Genomic DNA, 19,996 nt, shown 5'->3' with positions numbered 1-19,996 from the left:
AGCCAGAGTGATCCTGTTATAGATAAAAATTCCTCTAGCCCTAGAGTGCACTACATGAAGTGGACATTATCAATCCATTTATAGGCCATCCTGACAAATGAGTTTCTTGCCATTCTTCCCTAGTTAGCAGGACTAGCAATATGGACAGTCGATAGGAGGAGTTTTTCTGTGGTGGAGCATTTCCCTTAAACCAAGCACAGAAAGCTGCTTCCCTGGCAAGAGGGGCTGAGAAAACCAGAGTACAGCAGCAAGAATGGCACACAGAAGTCAAACCAGAATTTTTCTTAGCTGTAGATGGTGCCTGTCTTTGGGGTGGGTTTATCTCAGATTTTTCACTGGCTCACAGATGGGTTGTTCTGCTTTTGTAACCGGCCTGGTCTTTGGAGACAAAAGCTTTAGTTTGGACAAATGTGCCCAACTGTCAAGAGATATATCCCTTGCAGTTTGATGCAGCTGGAGTTGCTTGATTCCTTTATAGGGGCCCTTCCAAATTGGTGATAACTGATCTTCAGGGGACCCCTCTTTCTCAGGTTTTCAGAAGAACTTGGTGCTCATGGTTAATTTGTGAAGAAGCTGCCCCCTTCCATTGCATTTTTAGTGGGAGCTGGCTGTGCCTTATGGGCACAGTCCTGGATTGCTTCTGAACCTGTCCTCGATTAATAATCTCAGGTCTGTCTTACCTCGTCATCTAGAAGAACGTCAGTAGTAAGAAAAGGCCTGTCATAGGCAACTGCAAACGGGCTAAGCTTCAGACCTCTCCTGAGGACGACCTGGACCTGGAGAAGTACCATAGAAAGCTAGTTGTTCCAGGGTTCATGATTCTCTTGGCAGAGCTTTGCTAAGGTTTTCTTTAATGTATGGTTCATTTTCTCCACCTTCCCTGAAGACTAGGGGTGCAAGAGGTATGTAGCTTGTTGGCTATCCCTAGGGCCACAGTAAGCTCATGTGTAATTCTGGCCATAAAAGAGAGTCCAGTATCCCTCTGGAGGGACTTTGGAAATCCACACTAAGGGATTCTTTCTTTCAAAAGGAACTTACAGACTTCAACAGCCTTTTCAGAACAGGTGGGGGAAACTTCAACCGATCCTGTGAAAGTAATAGCAAATGCCAGAAGCTACTTATATCCTGATTGTGGGGGCATTTAGATGAAATCTAACTGCCCAGTCTTTACCTGGGTATGTCCCTTGGTATTGAATTGGCCTGAGTAATGAAGAGGGGATTAGATGGGTCTGTGAGTTATAACAGGCACATAAATCATAGGAAGCATTACTTGTATTACTGTTCTTTTAAGCCCCTTTCCTAAAAATGTCTTTGGCATCAAGCCCCATAGTGCATCCCTCCTAAAGTGGATGGCATCGTGTAAGCTCTTAGTGAGTTTTCATCGTTGGACCTCAGGGGTCAGAATGTTATCCTTCTTTCTATACCACTCTGTGTTTCCCTTCTCATAGCCCCATTTCTCAGAATTTTTCTGTTCCTGTGGGGAATACTGGGGAAGGCTAGGGAGGTCAGGGGCCAATCACTAGAGCCATACCTTGTGCAGGTTCCTGAAGTTGGGCTGCCTTTTTGCAGTCTGTGATCAGCTTTGGTGTTCCCTTGGCTCACATTAGGTCCATCCCTAATGGCCCCTACAGTTGATGACTGCTATCTGGGTCAGGAGTTGCACTGCTTCTAAAAGAGCCAGAATAAAATCTGTATGTTTTATGAGAGAGTTTCTATCAGTCAAGCTTTCTCTTTCCTTCCAAATGGTGGCATGAACATATAGTACATGGAATTCATATTAGAGTCAGCAAAAATATTTAATTTTGTATCTTTCCCTAATTGAAAGCTCGCATTAATGCAGCTAGCTTGGCCTTTTAGGCTGATGTCTGACAAGGGTTCTTGGCCTCTTTAATCAATAGAAATTGATAAGAGGCCAGAGGAGATTCAGACAGTGTTTTATGAGGATTTGTGTTACCGCAGGAGGGAGTGAAAACAAGTGACAGGTTCCTTTGCTCACTGCCTGAGGTGGGGTGAGCTGGCTCCTTACATGGGGTAAGGGCAGGGGGTGGGTCCAGGGGTGAGCTTAGGTGCTCTGCCCATCCCCTTGTGCAGGGATCATGCGTGGTATCCTGCTTTTATTCTGGGTATCTCGGAAGTGGACATTAGGTTTTGGTGTTTTATATCTTATTTGTAATTTGCCCCAACTGCCCATGCATGCAGTTATTTTTAGTCCCTTAGATTGTTTGTGTTGTTGAATCACCTCAAGCAACAGGCAGTGAAGGATCCCATGTCCCAGCCTGTCTTAAGCTGATCTTGATTGATTCTCTGCATGAATTTCTCTCTCCAGATTTTGGAATGCTGTTTTGCCCTGCACTCTGATGGATATAAGAATAGGCATTGATTTTATGTGTTCAGCTTTTTTTTTTTCTTATTTTAAGGACAGGAATGATGATTTTTTTTTATGCCATTCTCCCAAATCATCCCACCCTCTCCGTCAGAGTCCAAAAGTCCACTCTACATATCTGTGTCTCTTTTGCTGTATTGATTTTTAAGCTCTTTATTTGTCAGAAATGAAAAACGGAATCTGTCTATAAATTCATTTCAACCAATATATATAGAATATTAGTTTGAATGATTGCCAAGTTATTAGGTTTTTTGTGTTCCCTCTTGTCTCAACCAACCTTGGATAGGGATACCAGCAATTTAAACCTGCATCTTAGGCTAAATGCAGCCACTGAAATGAAAATGATTCACAAAAAGGCTACAAGAGAAAGAGCCACAATAATAAATTTTGGAGGCAAATTTGTGTTAATGGACCAAAATAGTATCATTGGAAGCAACTATATAGTATAACAGTAATCTAAGCATTTGAAAGAAAAGATTTAAAACTTAATATCTATTATGAATGTTATGAATAAGGAGAACAAGAGGTTGATTCTATTCAAGCCTTTCTTTTTTTTTTTGCCAGATTTTGAATAAGGCCCTCTAGCTCTCATGATCAAAAGTCTCAGTCTAGGCAGAGGCTCTGAACTAACAGCCTCAAACTTGAATTAGGATTGACATAAATTGTGTTTTTAAAAAAGGAACAGGCTGCTAACCTTTAATGATTTGGAAATTTCTCTAGAAACTCTTGACCTTGCTAGAAACACTGGCCCGTGTCACCTACTGACAGCCCTCTACAGAAACAGCACAGAATTTACCCCTTTCAGTTTGCCAGAGATGTCTCCAGATACTTTCACCTCTGTCTACAGCTGAGCCTTCTCAGCACCTGTGTTTGTCTTATAAAGCAATTTTTTAGAAGTTGGGAGAAAAAAAATCCTATTAGATCTTTTATAGAATTTGAAAATCAGGTAGAAATTCGGGATGTTATTTACCTTTCAATAGCATATTGATTCAGTTCAATTTTCCATGGATGATTTATGATAAACAACTTTCATTAGTCAGCAAAGAAGTACATGTGAAAGTACTTCCATCATATTTTGTATTTTTGTAATTTGGGGGTTGCTGAAAACAACCACCTTTTCCACCTTATCTCTGTATCTTCTTTTTGTTCTATGTCAGCTCAACCATTTTGCAAGAACTCTTAATAGCTTCTCTTAAGTCCATTTTGTAGAATTCATATTTTAATTCAAGATGTGGTCATTATTAACATGTTGTGGTTTATTTTGGAGTACTTAAAAATAGAGATTTTGAACATAAAGTTATATAACCTTAACAATTTTCCTAGTTTTCATAGCCCATACCCACCAATATAGTTTTTCCCAAGGATAACACCTTAATAGTTTGTTTTTTTCCCCCATCTGCATCCTATGTGGTTGTGTGCACACACAGAAACATATGTATCAGTCAGGTCGTTTCAGCTGCTCATTTGTGTCCGACTCTTTGTGACCCCATGGACTGCAGCACACCAGGACTCCCTGTCCATCACCAACTCCCAGAGTTTACTCAAACTCATGTTCATTGAGTTGGTGATGCCATCCAACCATCTCATCCTCTGTCGTCCCCTTCTCCACCTGCCTACAATCTTTCCCAGCATCAGGGTCTTTTCAAATGAGTCAGCTCTTCACATCAGGTGGCCAAAGTATTGGAGTTTCAGCTTCAGCATCAGTCCTTCCAATGAATATTCAGGATTGATTTCCTTTAGGATGGACTGGTTGGATCTCCTTGCAGTCCAAGGGACTCTTAAGAGTCTTCTCCAATACCACAGTTCAAAAGCATCGATTCTTCAGTGCTCAGCTTTCTATATAGTCCAACTCTCACATCCATACATGACTACTAGAAAAACCATAGCCTTGACTAGACAGACCTTTGCTGGCAAAGTAATGTCTCTGCTTTTTAATATGCTGTCTAGGTTGGTCATAACTTTCCTTCCAAGGAGTAAACGTCTTTTGATTTCATGGCTGCAGTCACCATCCGCAGTGATTTTGTAGTTCCAAAAATATAAAGTCTGTCATTGTTTCCATTGTTTCCCCATCTATTTGACATGAAATGAAGGGACAAATGCCATGATCTTAGTTTTCTGAATGTTGAGCTTTAGGCCAATTTTCTCACTCTCCTCTTTCACTTTCATCAACAGGCTCTTTAGTTCTTCTTCACTTTCTGCCACAAGGGTGGTGTCATCTGCATATCTGAGGCTATTGATATTTCTCTCAGTAATCTTGATTCCAGCTTGTGCTTCCTCCAACCCAGCATTTCTCGTGATGAACTCTGCTTACAAGTTGAATAAGCAGGGTGATAATATACAGCCTTGGCGTACTCCTTTCCCTATTTGGAACCAGTCTGTTGTTCCATGTCCAGTTCTAACTGTTGCTTCCTGACCTGCATACAGATGTCTCAAGAGTCAGGTCAGGTGGTCTGGTATTCCCATCTCTTTAAGAATTTTCCAGAGTTTTTGATCCACACAGTCAAAGGCTTTGGCATGTACATACAAAATCTATACATATGTATATACACACACACAGAACAAAATATGTTCATATATAAACACATACATACACTTAGATATATATCTATATCTGTTTACTACATTTCTCTCATTTACATAAGTGAATTCATATTATGCATACTTCTTGTACCTTGATTTTATTCTCTTTAATGACTGTATAGTATTCATTTGTGTCTATTTCTCTTGTTTCCAATTGCTTCTCTTTAGTGTCTGTTTTCTGACATGTTATTAACAACTGTACCAGTGACATGCTCTTGTGATTATATCATTTTGAACTTTTACAGTTAATTATGGGAATCCCTAGAAGTAGTAGTCTCCATCTAAGAGTAGGGTGATTAAAATTTTGGAATATTTTGCTAATCTGTACCCAGCAAGTTAGCAACAAATCTTATTTTTCTTGAATTTTTGTGTTTAGGATGTACTCCTGAAATTTAACATGCCCTATTCTGATTTTCCTCTCTTTACATGAGTTCAGTTATGTACCTTTTCATATATGTATTCTGCAGATATATACTTTTTATGTGAAATTCTACATTTACATGTGAATATCTGGATTTCAAAATCTCTTCTTTGGTTATTAGCATTCAAAAAATGTCATTTCTCAACATAGTTTCCATTGGAGCTTCCAGAAAAGAAACTTGCTATTTCTTGTTGCTTGTTCAAGTGCAAGTGCCCAGGGAATGTTAAACTTGACAACTGCTGCCTGGTTGAGATGCTAAGCAATATTTCCCTAGGGGCAAAGCTTTTCTTAATGTGCCACCACTCTATGGCTTCCTTTAGGCTACTGTGCCTTGTGATATCTCATAGTCAAAGGTGAAACCAATGGTTAATAACTATAAAGAATAAACTGTTTGCACACTTCTCTTATTAGACATGGTAATTACCTGGCAACAGGATGAAAGGGAAAAGCTGGAGAGTGGTGGGCAGACACTCTAAATCATCTTTTGTAATTCTCAGAATTATGAAGAACTTCTGTTGTGAACTTCACTCATTTAGTCAGCATTTATTGAATCCCTATTTTTAGTAATAGAACAACAACAAGTTAATTTTTTCATAAAATGTACATTGAATTAAAAATCCTTTTATTAACTTAAATAATATTCTATATCAACTATAATTTTAAAACTACTGGTGGTTTTGGCTTAAAGGCATAGTGTGCTATGGGTGAAAATTGAAATGAAAAGATAGGATTCTAATGTGGAAAACCCTGTTGAATGGACCTCATCTAATCACAGAGAGTTTTGGGAGCAAAAGGTTGAGAGCATTGTGAGAAAGGGGATGAAAATGATGTCTTTATCATTCTCCTGATCCAGTGCCCTGTGGAAAAGTTACTGGTAAGTTCCAGTAACATTTTGATACCCAGCTATAGTGTCAGAGGCCCTCCTCTCATAAGTTCTCCTCCAGCTCAACTCTTTGCATGTGATTTCCCACAGTATTCAAAGGCGGAAAGGCATCCTGTGACTGCATTGGAGAAAATGATGGAGTCAAGTTTTGCCGGCCCCCAGTCATTCCCAGAGGTCCCTTCTCCCGACAGAGGAAGCCAGTCTGTCAAACACCACAGGTACAGGTAGCTAAATCGTGGTGGGAATGGGCGTGTTGACACAGTGTGTAATGCTGGACAGCACATGCCAAGGAACAGCAACATTTTTCAGGAGAGGTGATCATTCTTGCTCCTCCTCTCGTTGCCCATGGAGTGGATGCTCAGGCAGCTTACAGCAGGCCAAGAGACCAGTAGGCAGCAGTGTAACTTGAAGAAGCCTAAAGGGACTTATTAACAATACCCATCAGGGCTGCAGATGCAGATCAGTGAATTAAACAGTTGCTGTCTGAAAAATCATTAAGAACATGGTTTTTTCCTAGCCTGCCCTATCACTGTAGATTTAATGACTCATTCTTCCCTAGGCAGCTGAGAGCACATTTTCCAGATCTTCACACATAGTTCTCATGGAGGAAGAATCCTGCTAAATCTTCTCTTGGTTTAATATTAGATCCTCCATTATCAATGGAGTGGGACTTTTTTTTTTTTTTTAACATTCTAACCATAAAATTGGCTATTTGGGGAAGAAAGCCAAAAATAAAGTTATCTTGTAAAAGTTTTCAATTTTATAGCATTCTGAGGCTGAGCACATTCTCAGCATCTTCTAGTCACATGCTATGTTTATACATAAGGAATCTGGAACTCCAAAAACTGAAAGCTTTGTTCTAAGGTGCCAACAGTTGAGACCTGCTAGGACATTATGTTTATGTACATCCAAAAATACATTGTCCATCTTTGTGAAAGTTGTCCAAAGATTTAAGCTTTCTTTGCTTAGTAGGAAGTACAGTGTTAAAAACAATTCTTAAATTATGAAGAGAATACATATTTTTTTAAATGGAAAAGGTAAAAAAAAGAAGTTGTTTCCAGCAATGAAAGAAAAATGTTGTTGACCCTTGGTTTTCACATATCTGAGCCACATTTTGGAAACGACTGTGAGAGAAGTATGCATTGTTCAAAGAAGCTAACTTCTCTATCACCTCTGAAGGAGTCCCCCAAAAGATTTTACTGATGCTGACCACATTTACTATGGGATTTTCATGTTACTCTGGATACTAATCATTGGTACTCGATGGTGAATTTTATTCTTAATCTACATGAGTAGAGACTGAGATATTAAGGGTTTGCTAAGTTTAAAAAAAGGGGTTAAATATTTTCAACACAGGATGACATATGTTTGGCCACTGGATAACTGCTTTAGCTACTGAGTATAACTTTTGGTTTATATCAGTAGGGGAATTTACAAATATTTCCCTATGAAAAAGCATTTTAAGTTCACTGGACTTAATGGATGTTCTTCAATTAAGAAATTAGATAGAAAATTATCAGCCTTTTAGATTTTTTTTTCCAAAAACATATTTCCCTCTGCAGATTGTAATCCATATTAAAGCAGTATTTCATCCAATCAAGTAAAATAAAGTATATTATGTCATACATGTTTTAAAGTTGATAGGATAAAGAATGGCAGCTTCTAATGTATCTGACCTGCAATAACCCTATCCCTATTTTTGTCTGTTGATACACCCCCTCCTAAACTTGGCTTCTACTATGGCTTCTAGGAATCACTCACAGGTCAAATAAGGAACTCTCTAAGAGGTCTTCTTTTTTGTTTGGTTCAATGACTCTGCAGTATTGGTTGGCGTGCATTGTGTCCTGATAGATGGGCAAGGGTTGATTTATAAAGTGCTTTTAGAACTTTGTAAATTACAGTTCAATATATCATAGCTTTTGTTTTGTAAAACATGCAGTAGACTTAAACGTTTTTGTGATTGATAACCTAGTCACTGATTTATACATCCTGCAAACTGCTCCATAACTTCCTGAATGCCACTGGGTTATAAAGCTTGAATAGTGGATTGATCAATAGGTATAGAACTGTTTTTTAAGATGGGTTACTAGTTCATACCTGTAGACTTTGTTGTTGTGCCATTTTGGCTAGCTATGAATAATTCATTTCTTTTGGTGTACTGCAAATCTGACTCATTTGGATAACTCATTTATGAAACAAAAGCTATTAATTCAAAGCCATTATTTCTCATGTTTAGTCCAACACCCCCCCCCTTTATTTTAAAGAAGCAATCTATTATGTCATATCATACTTAGTACATTAATTTTGGCAATATAACTCATTTATAGCCAGGACAAATATAGGTTTTTTAAGGTAAAATAATTCCAGAGTTTTCAGTGATTAGTATGAGCCTTTGAGTTGTCAGTTTGGGCAGAGGAATTGGGGAACTTATTGTGCTGAGCACTTACCAAGTGCCAGATTTCCTGATAAACACTACATACTTGAGCTCTTTAATCCCCACAGCAATACTATGAAAATACCGCAACACATGCACCATGTCTAGGCTTTACCTTTTTCTGCCCTGCCTTGTGCACTAAAACGGGCAGCACCTTCTCTTGCCCTTGGACTTCTGTTGTTTCACTGCGATGCACAGGCAAGTGAGGGAAGGGCAGGGCCAGTGAGGTCCTAGCGCTCTTGCCCTTTCCTCCCTGCCTGGTGGCCTTAGCTATGGCCCCTCTTCTGGGGGCAACAGCACCTGCCAGGTGGCCTCCTCTTACAACCATTTTCTCTCCTCAGTCAGGTAACTGCTCCTTCCCTCCTGTCCATTCAGTAACAAGGATGGTAACAGCTTGCCATTGTCACCGTACAATAGTATCCTGTTGTGTGTTTTTCTTTTTTTCTCCCCTCAAACAGTGAACATACATTTGTAAACAGCAAAATCTTCCCAAATGATCCAATTTCTGATGCCATTTATTTCCCTCCAGGACTCTGACTGGCACAAGTACTATCCCCAGTATTATGCTGCTAGTAACATACAGACCCAGTGCAGCTAATTCTAGCATCCAAGCCTGAGTGCTCTGTGAACTTCACAATTGCCACTGGACAGTGTATATAGAAACTGGAAGGAAGAGAAACAAATCGGTTATTATGGAGCTCCTTAAACTTGCTGGCTTAGTGACCTAGCTAGATGTCCCTTGTTAAGCATTTTAAGATTCAACACATTAGAAATATTATGCTGAAGAATGAAATTGTAATAACCATGCTAGGTATAATCTGGTATCTGCACAAACTCAGGAAGTTAGGGATAGGCTTGACAAATATGAAGTTCTAGAGTGTGGTCGCTTTCCCTAGCCAAACCCAGGAAGGTGGCTAGTAGCACTCATATGTCAGGTTTTCAAATCCTGACCCTAAATATTAATAACCTAGGAGAGGTTTTATATTTATTAAGTGGAATTAACAGTAATGTTGGGGGGGGGATGTTATGGAACTCCATGTAATGTAGTAATATGGGTCAAATTCCTTCGGGAGAATTGGTTCCTTTAGAACTTTTGGCATATTGAAATTTTGAAAATGTTTTTGCTCTGTGTATGGTTTTATTGCTATTTTCAAAGTTAAATGAGAATGTAACACAAACATTCTAAATTATCTTACAGGCATTTCAGGGAATGTTTACACAGGAACAGAGTTCTTACAGTTTACACAGTAGTAGGGTAAATTCAGTGGCGTGGAGAGAGGAATAGATATGGATGGAATTAGTAATGTGGCAAATTAGTAAGTGATTCCTATAGAGAGTCTAGTTCTTTATTTAATATAATCTATGTAGGGATCTTACCTGAGGTATATCCCATGTATGCTATTTGCCCCTTGATAGCATCTGATCAGTTCAGTTCAGTCACTCAGTCATGTCCAACTCTTTGCGACCCCATGAATTGCAGCACGCCAGGCCTCCCTGTCCATCACCAACTCCCGGAGTTCACTTAGACTCATGTCCATCGAGTCAGTGATGCCATCCAGCCATCTCATCCTCTGTCGTCCCCTTCTCTTCCTGCCCCCAATCCCTCCCAGCATCAAAGTCTTTTCCAATGAGTCAATTCTTCGCATGAGGTGGCCAAAGTACTGGAGTTTCAGCTTTAGCATCATTCCATCCAAAGAAATCCCAGGGCTGATCTCCTTCAGAATGGATTGGTTGGATCTCCTTGCAGTCCAAGGGGCTCTCAAGAGTCTTGTCCAACACCACAGTTCAAAAGCATCAATTCTTCGGCACTCAGCCTCTTCACAGTCCAACTCTCACATCCATACTTGACTACAGGAAAAACCATAGCCTTGACTAGATGGACCTTAGTCAGCAAATAACATATGGTTATTTGGCTATTTGGATGTATGAATCAAATGAAATATATGATCAGACATTTATTAAAAGTAAACTCAAAGGGTTGATATGGGATTATATAAAATTGTGTGAATCTTTTGAAAACTGTAAAACACTATAGAATTTAAAGAATCTTTAATTCAAAAAAAATGTTAGGAAAAGGAAACCTCAAAAGAAAAATAATTTAGGTTCTAAGGATTTATGAAAATTTGAGATTGTGAACTGGAAAAGTAAATGACATATATTTTAAGGAAACAATGGCAATTAAAATAAGGCTTGTTTGTTCAACCACTAACCCCATTGACATGTTCCCCTTAAGGCTTCTTGGGTTTAGTTCTCGTCACTGTTTAATAACAAGACCATGTTTATTTCTATTAGAGGCCCTGCTGGAGCATGGATGGCGAGGGAGGATGGGAATCAGGAACTGGAGCATTCTTTAAGCTCACCTCTCAGGCTGGAAAGCCGCCAGTATTTTAGTCCATTGTGCTCCAGACAGGAATGCAAGAAACAGAGGAACTGAACATCTCTTCTTCTTCGTCTGTCCAAAGATAAAATAGATTCAGCAACTTTCAATCCCTCCTAGCTGACATCCTGCAGGCATGGATGGAACCTGGCCTAGAACTCTGAGGGTCTGGGGTGCAAATACAGTGCTTAAAGAGTCTGAGCAGCCACCTGTGAGGAAATGGCTATGATCAATTTGTTTGTTGATTTTCTTTCCACCAGCAGGACCCTCTCCTCTTGCTGCAGTCCAGGGCAAAGGAGTGGTATGCTCCATAGGAATGCCTTCAGAAGGACACCCCCATCACCCCGAAGTAGGCTGGGTGGACTTGTGGGACCAGCATATCAGCAACTGGAGGAATCAAGGATCCCAGACCAGGATACGATACCTTGCCAAGGGTAGGTCTTAAGAGCAATGGAATTTAGGGAGGGTTTCCTAGAGTTTTAAATGGAGTTTTTAATGTTCTTTGGGATTTTATTCACTGATTTCCATCACTAATTGGCTATTTATGCTTGCTTCCATCTTTGTTCCACAAAAGAATAACTATAAAGAATAGATACAATGGAAGTAGATATTAGGGAAATGTTAGATGGAAAAGAAATGTAATATTAAGTAGATAGATATCTACACTATGTTTTAGTGCAGTTTCTAAAATAACTGGGAATGTGTCTTTGACTTTAAAAACTAGGGATTTCTTAGGAGGACAAAAGTATTCCTTCATCCTTAGGTTTTTGGGGAAAAAAAGACCTAATTCTCTAATGACTATTGTGGAAAATACCATAAGCAGTTACTGGTAATACAGAAGTAGCATCTGCTCCATAGAGCATTCTTGAACGTGTCTCAGTCAATGCTGACAGCATATTGTCAAGGCACAACTAGATGAACTCAGAGCTCTAGTTTCACTCACGGTGCAGGGGTGGAAAAATGGGCTTTGGACTCAGTGGCTGTTGCCCATCCTTGCAGTGCAAAAAGTGCGCCTTCCTATGAGAGGACATGGACCTGCATGGAGCTCATAGAATGGTGAGTGGAGTATAGAGTGAACTGTAGACACCACTTACCTAACTGACATAAGCTATCCAACCAACGATGGCAGCCCTTATCAAAACTGACAAGCTGGATTACTACTTGTTTGAATTTGAGAAAGTTTTATCATTTAAGCTTATGTTTTCTAGTCTATAAATTGAACAAAATAGTGCGAGCCTGCCTGAGAATTGTCAGGCAGATTAAAAAGAAATGACATGTGTCAAGAGCTTGTGCCTGACACATAGTAAGCAGAGAAGGGGCACTTGTATTTATTGTCATGGGAACTATTAAATTATTACTACTAATTTCAAGAGCAACGCAATCAGGGTTTACTTCAGGAAGTCTAAGTATCCTTTCCCTCACTCAAGCCTGTTTCCTGCTGCATCAGGTTTTCTTCTCTCTCTCTGAATAAGCCAGGCTACATTTCTTTGGTCTGGGTGATTTTTCTACCCAGTCTGTAGCAAGTTGAAAGTCAAAGCAGGTTTGAGGTCCCAGATTCTTAACTTTGTCTTTCCCTCTGGGCAAGATATACATGCAACAGTGCCGTGTCTGACAAATCTCAGCAATAGATTTCTGTAGGAAGGCTAGAAGATAATAAATAAATAGCCTGTGTCTCAATTTTGTAATTGTGAAGCAATTCCAATTGGACTGTAAAATCTATCAGTACAGATCTGGGGTGAGATTTACACATTCAACATAATAGCTAAGTTGTCCAAAATACATAATACAAGTTTCAGGAAGCAGTTTGCATCTCTATTTGCCTTATGGCTGGAAAAGGGGCTTGCATTAGCCTATAGTTAATTATGTTTCATAATTATTTTTCTTCTTAAATCACTAACAATGTCTGTTATTTGGGTATTCCCCCAACCTTCTCCCCACTGCCCCGGGATGAATGTTAGAATGAGAATGAGTGAGGTGAAATCAAGCTCAGAGATGTTGTGAGTGGACAGAGAACCCAGTCCATGCTTTCTTTCCTCTGCTGGGTACTACCATGGCTATTGTTCCATATGTACGAGTAAGAGGATGCTCTGTGACAGGCATAGTGTTGAACCAAACATACACAAATCTCCAAGGGCCCAGAGATTTCCAGGGCATGTTCAGGCACTGTTTTGCTTTTTAACTCCTGGGGGACTTAACACTTATCCTGCCTGGTAGCAGTTTTGTTTTGGTTCAACCATCATTGGGTTTGGAATATTCTCTTCAATTGGCTGGCCACATGCATTTTCCAATGTGATACGTACACAGTGTTGATAAATGACGACTCTTAAGTCACTGTGTGCTCAGCCCAATGAATCTCAGGGAGCAATCTCATTCTCAGTTCTCAAGAACAGTTATTTCCCACTCCTGGGGGACTGACCATCTCACCGGACTGGAAATGGAATTGGTAATAGAATTTCACAGCTAAAAGCCTTTTTCAAATCTGGCCCTTGCCTAGAGAGGGAGTGAATGAATTTATAAGAGCCGTCAGCCATTTGCTACTTGTTTATCAAGCATATGGGTGCTATCTGCTAGTTGGACTGCCAGTGTATATGATGTCTCTCCTTGGCACTAACTTCAGCCCAGCTTGAACCCACTGTCTGACTTGGTGAAGCCTGAGGAGGGAATCAGGTGGAAAGGAGCTTCTTCAAGAGCCTTTCCCCTGATCAGTGGGTTGGTGTCGACTATGGCTAGTGGCTCAGAAAGCTCTGAACTGCATTATGTCAGGCAAATCAAACTGATGGATTCATATACTAAACAGAAAGAGCTAGACTCACAAGAGACTGCTACCTTCAAAGTAGAAGGGATCTGAAACATACTTTCATCCATCTCACTTAAATAGCAACTTCACAAACTTATATTCAGTTATTCTTCATGAAGTTTAGAGATGAATCCGTGAAAGATAAAAGAATTTCAATGGTGAACCCAAAGATGAAATATCCCATGTAAAAGAACCATTGAATACCAGCCTTTCTGCCTCAATAAACCACTAAACCAAGAAAGGAACATGAAGAAAAATGTCATGAATGGCAACGTATAAATGTGGAATCTCTAATTGTATGGCTCCAGAGGGAAAATTAGATTCCTTCAAGTTAGTCTGTTCATTCTAATGCCATTTGCACCAAGAACTGGGTCCTAGAGTCCTCTGGGGAAACACATATTTCTTAGCCTGACCCTTGAATTCCTGGGAATCAAATGAAATGACTAGTTGTTGAAATCTTCCCTCTTTAAAAGGAGGCTTTGTTCACATAGCTACAAAGGAAATGGCACATGTGCTTACTTTGCTGAGGGATCATCGGAAGAGGGGCAGTCCAAACTGGTTCTTGACAGTCAATGAATGATGAGCTTATGGATAGAATGTGACCGTCATTGACTATGATGGAATGTAGAATTCTGAGTATCTTCTAATCAAGAATCACATCGAGAAATTTAACTTAAACTTCTGGAGAGTAGTGTCCCCTCCTACTCAAAGATCAGTGCTAGAACACTTGCAGCAACTCTAGGAAGAAAGGGAGGACCACCAGTGTGCTTCTGCTCATTCATGCAGAGACATCACCTCAGCAAGTCCTCAGAGCAGCCCCCAGGTCAGCATTACAACCTGACAGTTTTAATGAATGAGAGAATTAATGTGAGGCTTCCGTGTTTGTCTAAGACTCCAGAGAATGTAATGGTGGTGGAACTTGAAATCTTTTCTGATCCAAAACAAAGTCACATTTTTGGAGAGTTCTAATAGTTTAAAGTATACCTCCATGTTAGGGCAGCATTTTAGATTTCAGTTGTTGCCAGCATGTGACCCATACCTGGCTTGTGAGATGACGCGTAAGTCAACTGCACTTCCTTTCTCATCTATCAGCTGCTCTTTAGTCACTAACTCATGTTCAACTCTTTGTGACCCCATGGACTATAGCCTGCCAGGCTCCTCTGTCAATGGGATTTTCCATGCAAGAATACTGGAGTGGGTTGCCATTTCCTTCTCCAGGGGATCTTCCTGACTCAGGGATGGAACCCAGGTCTCCTGCATTGGCAAGAGGATTCTTTACTGCTGAGCCGTCCAGGGCAGCCCACAGGCATATTGGAAGATGGCTCCAAGTCTGGCTTGAATTGCCTTTGATTACTTCTTAGTCATGTCACATTATGGACTTGTTAAAATGTCGGTTGACTAAATCCTATAAGATATTTACACCTTTAGCCATCATTTTTACAAATATGTTCAGATCCAGGTATTAAAAATTGACATCCGTCATCACTACTTTTCAACCTGTTAGATTCTACTCATGGATATACTCTGATGATATCTGTGTGAAAGATGATTTTATCCTAATAAAATTTCCTGGCCCTGTGCCATTGGTGAATCCGACAGCAGACATTCTCTACCTTCATACACATTAATGGTGCTAAGAAGAGAACACAGAAGCCTTGAAGCTGGCACCTTCCTTCTTGTTGAAATTGATTCGTTGATCAGAAACTTTAAAGGTTCAGATTTTCAGTCATATAACACTAAGGAGAAAGGAGTAAGATCCCCTAGGGAATTTCCTTCTATGTGCCTATATAGTTTCTGCAGGTAAAGATTTTACTTCCCAAAAAAGGTTGGGATACACCTTGGGATGCCCACTCATTTAAGGCCTTGATAGTAACAAAATAAGACAACATAGCTTTAACTGCTTCCTCTGCTGCTTACCACGAGTATAATTTGGGGCAAGTCATTTGGGTATTCCTTAGTCCAGTTTTTTCATCCATTATATGGTAATAATAATAAACCACACAGTGTTATATAAATCAATAAAGTAATTAGAGGTGAGAGTGCCTTCTGAAAGCTCTGTGTGAATGTTAGCTCTTGTTGTGTTAACTAGGATATTAAGAGAGTGTTTACCTTGAAGATCTGTTCATGTAGTCCTGTGTCCATTCCATCAAAATTTATTGCTTGCCAACTCCATGTTAGGCACAGTGAGAGAGGATGGAACTGCAACCTAAAGCCATTCCTCATTTTTCGTGCTGTCTGGCAGAAAGACAGATCTCTAAATTTCTCCTAGCTTGTCTTTACAATAAAGGCTTCTATTTAGTATGCAACACACTTTGTTGCAATTATTCTTTCCATGTATAAACATTTTTATTTACATTATTAGACAAGGGGAATGAGGTTTATTATATCGAGGGTGAAAATGTTTAGATTATGCTTTAATTTTAATTTAAGGTTAAAATTAAGTAAAAATAATTGAGAAATAGGATAAATACTATTCATTTTTGTGAATCTACCATACCTCAGCTCCAATCTTTGGCTTTAGAGAGTTCAGAAGAAATGGAAAATTCACCAGCTCTGAACAACCAAGAAGGGGGCCAGCTAGATTCTGGCATATTAAATGACTTGGAATGTCATGATGGCATTCTGGACAAGCCATCATCATGCACCCATAAACTACCTTACTTGGCTCCCGAAACCATGTGAGGAACATTACTGACCTGATTGAGGCCCCGTGGAACTTCCCGCATGTTCTTCTTGGGCAGACAGGGGAATTGTATGCCTCTCATCCCATCTTTTAGGCTCTATAAACTGGCAGTGAGTGAGTTCCTACAGAACAGTCCATTGGAAATTGGACTTGGTCTCCCTAAAGTCAGTGTGAAGCAGAGAAACTTAGGACTGTAGTATTCTGATGCTGGAGTGGGCTTCCTGATTGCCTCCACCTAGGGTAGACAGAAGGAGTCTACTGGACTAAACCAGGGCTGAGAGGGTGGTCAGGTTGATGGAGTGGAGTAATGCCATTATGGGTTTCCTGTTTGTCGCTATGGAAGGGCCACACTCTTACCTGCTCAATCCCCATTTACTTTGTATTCTAGGATAGAGGTCAGGAAGACTATATCCCACCTGCCTATACAGCTGTGGTGTGTTGAAAGATCCCTGGACTTAAAGTAAGAAGATCTGGGTTTGAGTCTCAGTCTGTCACTTATTTTCTGTGTGACCTTGGGCAAGTCACTTCACCTCTATGAGCTTCAGTTTACTTCTCTGTTTAACTGGGAACATAGTATCCGTCTCATGGGGTTGCTGTGAGAAGTCAGTGAGATGATGCATGTGGAAAGTGCTTTGTTGACTGAATATTGGGGGGCAGGGAGCAGAATATGTTACACTTTGTTTCTTTTTCAGGTACTCAGCCAATGGTTTAACAACCCAACAAAATGCATCAATAAATATGCAACTGCCTTCAAGAGAGACAAACTCCTATTTTAATAGTTTGGAGCAAAAGGACCTGATGGGATACTCATCCCCAAGGGCCAGTTCCGTGCCCATCATCCCTTCAGTGGGTCTAGAGGAAACCTGCATGCAAATGCCAGGGATTTCTGAAGTCAAAAGCATCAAATGGTGCAAAAACTCCTACTCTGCTGATATTGTCAATGTGAGTATTCCAGTCAGCGATTGTCTTATAGCAGAACAACAAGAAGTGAAAATATTGCTAGAAACTGTCCAGGAGCAGATTCGAATTCTGACTGATGCCAGGCGGTCAGAAGACTACGAACTGGCCAGCGTAGAGACCGAGGACAGTGCGAGTGAAAACACAGCCTTTCTTCCCCTGAGTCCCACAGCCAAATCAGAACGAGAGGCACAATTTGTCTTAAGAAATGAAATACAAAGAGACCCTGCATTGACCAAGTGACTCGAGATGTAGAAATCTGTGCATTCTATGCTTTGCTCAACAGGAAAGAGAGGAGATTAAATACAAATTATTTATATGCATTAATTTAAGAGCATCTACTTAGAAGAAACCAAATAGTCTATCGCCCTCATATCATAGTGTTTTTTAACAAAATATTTTTTTAAAGGGAAAGAAATGTTTCAGGAGGGATAAAGCTTACAACTAAAGCTTTTGGGTAGAATTCTGAATACAATTTCAGTTAGTCCCAACACTGTCCTCTTTGGCTCTTAGTAGATGTGGGCAATTCAGACCTTCAGCCCCACAGTGCCAGTGGCCTCATATAAAGTGCTGGCAGTTACCCAGTTTCAAAGAGAAGAGATGTATGCTGAGGGCGAATGTGCCAGTGAGCAGGTGGCCCTTGCCATGTGGCTTGCCAATCTCAAACCCTAAATCTCTATCCACTCGACAGCCTCATCACAGGTTATGTCATGTCAACCAATGTAATGTTTTCTACTTACTTTTTGAAGAATGGCACAAAGACTCTGAAAGGAGAGGAACAGAAGATAGAGGGCATCACGGGGCAATCTTAGCCACTCTTATGTGCCAGCTTCCTCCAAAATTTGAAGGCACAGAATCTCAGAGGGAGGTAGGAAATTACTATAGAAAAAGAGAAAAAAACATCACAAATGTCATGTCACTAAAATCATGCTAATAGAAATGTTTTCCTTTGAGATTGTTTAGGGGCTCCAAAGGAGCATTTCTCACTGTGTGTGCCTGTGTGTGTGTTTGTGTGTGTGTGTGTGTGTGTGTGTGTGTGTGTATGTGAGGGCCTGCTCACTTGAGCACCGGTATGCTGTATGCACATATGTTCATTGTGTGTATGTGTGTGCATGTGTGTGTGTATTCAGCTTGCTAAAAATTTGTTCTGAAACATCAGGGAATCTAATATTCAGAAGAAAAAAAATTTCCCTCGTAGATCTGTTCACTTTAAATTTTTTCCATTAAGTAGAAAGTTCAGTTATAAATCAAGATCACTTGCATGGTGGGGTCCTACAAAACTCTTGACAATGTCTAGACCATTTTCTGATGTGAATCTTTTTGAGAGGAACAACTATTGGCTCATTAATGATATCAGTATCACAAGGCAAGTTGGGGATGTGTACTTATTCTGAGTCACGCGTACTTAAATTATTTATACAAGCCAATGATCAAATTGATGGTTACCCTTTGCTTTCTCATCATCCTCATTACTATTTATTTTATAGAGAGTCTACCATGTGTGGACCAAGACATTGGCTTCTGTGGTTAATATGGAAAGAATAAATTGTTGAAGTCACAAAGCCCAGCCTATTCAGTTCAAAGGAAGTCCCCCAAAGAACAGTAAATTGTGCTGTATGTTCATTTGGAATAAAGCAATATTTTTACCACTGCTAAGGTGAACTGAAACTTCTCCTGAAGATTTGTCTGTTTTATTTACCCTTCTTTTCATGGGGCAATCAAGGAAATTAGTGTTCGCATAACCAAGTCTTTTTCCAATTATTGGTGGTGTTGAGTTGTTATGTTTACACTGTTTTAAATAAAAAGGCACAGTATTTGAAAGTATATAAAAGATTTCTTTTACTGAAGTTTGGGAAAACTTTGATTAAAATTTCTTTGTGGAAGATGCACATTCCCTTGAAAAGGAATGTAACTCTTTCTGAATCAAATATTGAATATATACAGTTCTTATTTAAGATTAAGCTGTTTCTGCTTAAAATACATTGCAAATTGCTCTTTGAGAATATTCTTTGATAATAGGCATAATGTCATACAGGGAAAATAAAGAACATTGTGTTCTTAACACTGTTTAGTGGAAACTCAAGTCTCAAACGTTGAAAACATTTTGGTAGAAACACATTTTATATTTAACAAAATGGTTTGTGGTAGTCACTAATTGTTTATTTTGAATATAGAGGTAATACTGTTAGACTCAAAAGATTATTATATGTTTTTAATATCTCAATTATCTAAATTCTCATTTAGAAATATCATCTTTGGGGAAATTTTGAGAAAGACAGTCTTAATTAACAGGTATATTAAAACCCCATAATTTGCATACCCAATGTGTTATTATATTTAAATTTTTCACAATTATCAAACTCATTGGAAGTCTTCTCAAGTCTGTTGAAGTCAAGCTTGTCTTGGGTTTTTCACTAAAATGTTACCTGTTGCATATCTAAATGAATTCATACAGAATCTACTTAATTAGGAGGTTGTATG

At 39.5% G+C, this 19,996-nt stretch overlaps 1 protein-coding gene across 2 annotated transcripts in view; it reads left to right on the top strand.

The window, feature by feature from the left end:
- Nucleotides 1–19,186, top strand: part of NRG3 (neuregulin 3) — a 1,219,292-nt gene extending 1,200,106 nt beyond the window's left edge. Inside the window, exons 7-10 of one of the 2 annotated variants that reach the window (XM_040242573.1) lie at nucleotides 6,358–6,485; nucleotides 11,342–11,512; nucleotides 16,947–17,018; nucleotides 17,251–19,186. In XM_040242573.1, coding sequence (XP_040098507.1) covers nucleotides 6,358–6,485; nucleotides 11,342–11,512; nucleotides 16,947–17,018; nucleotides 17,251–17,758 — 879 coding nt within the window. In that variant the 3' untranslated portion in view covers nucleotides 17,759–19,186. The remainder of the gene's footprint in view (nucleotides 1–6,357; nucleotides 6,486–11,341; nucleotides 11,513–16,946; nucleotides 17,019–17,250) is intronic. The other variant, XM_040242574.1, reaches the window with a different exon arrangement.
- Nucleotides 19,187–19,996: the final 810 nt, after the last annotated feature.

This window comes from Oryx dammah, unplaced genomic scaffold, assembly GCF_014754425.2.
Source record: "Oryx dammah isolate SB20612 unplaced genomic scaffold, SCBI_Odam_1.1 HiC_scaffold_6, whole genome shotgun sequence".
In the NCBI taxonomy this organism is placed as follows: domain Eukaryota; kingdom Metazoa; phylum Chordata; class Mammalia; order Artiodactyla; family Bovidae; genus Oryx; species Oryx dammah.
This window is presented reverse-complemented; position numbering and strand designations above follow the sequence as displayed.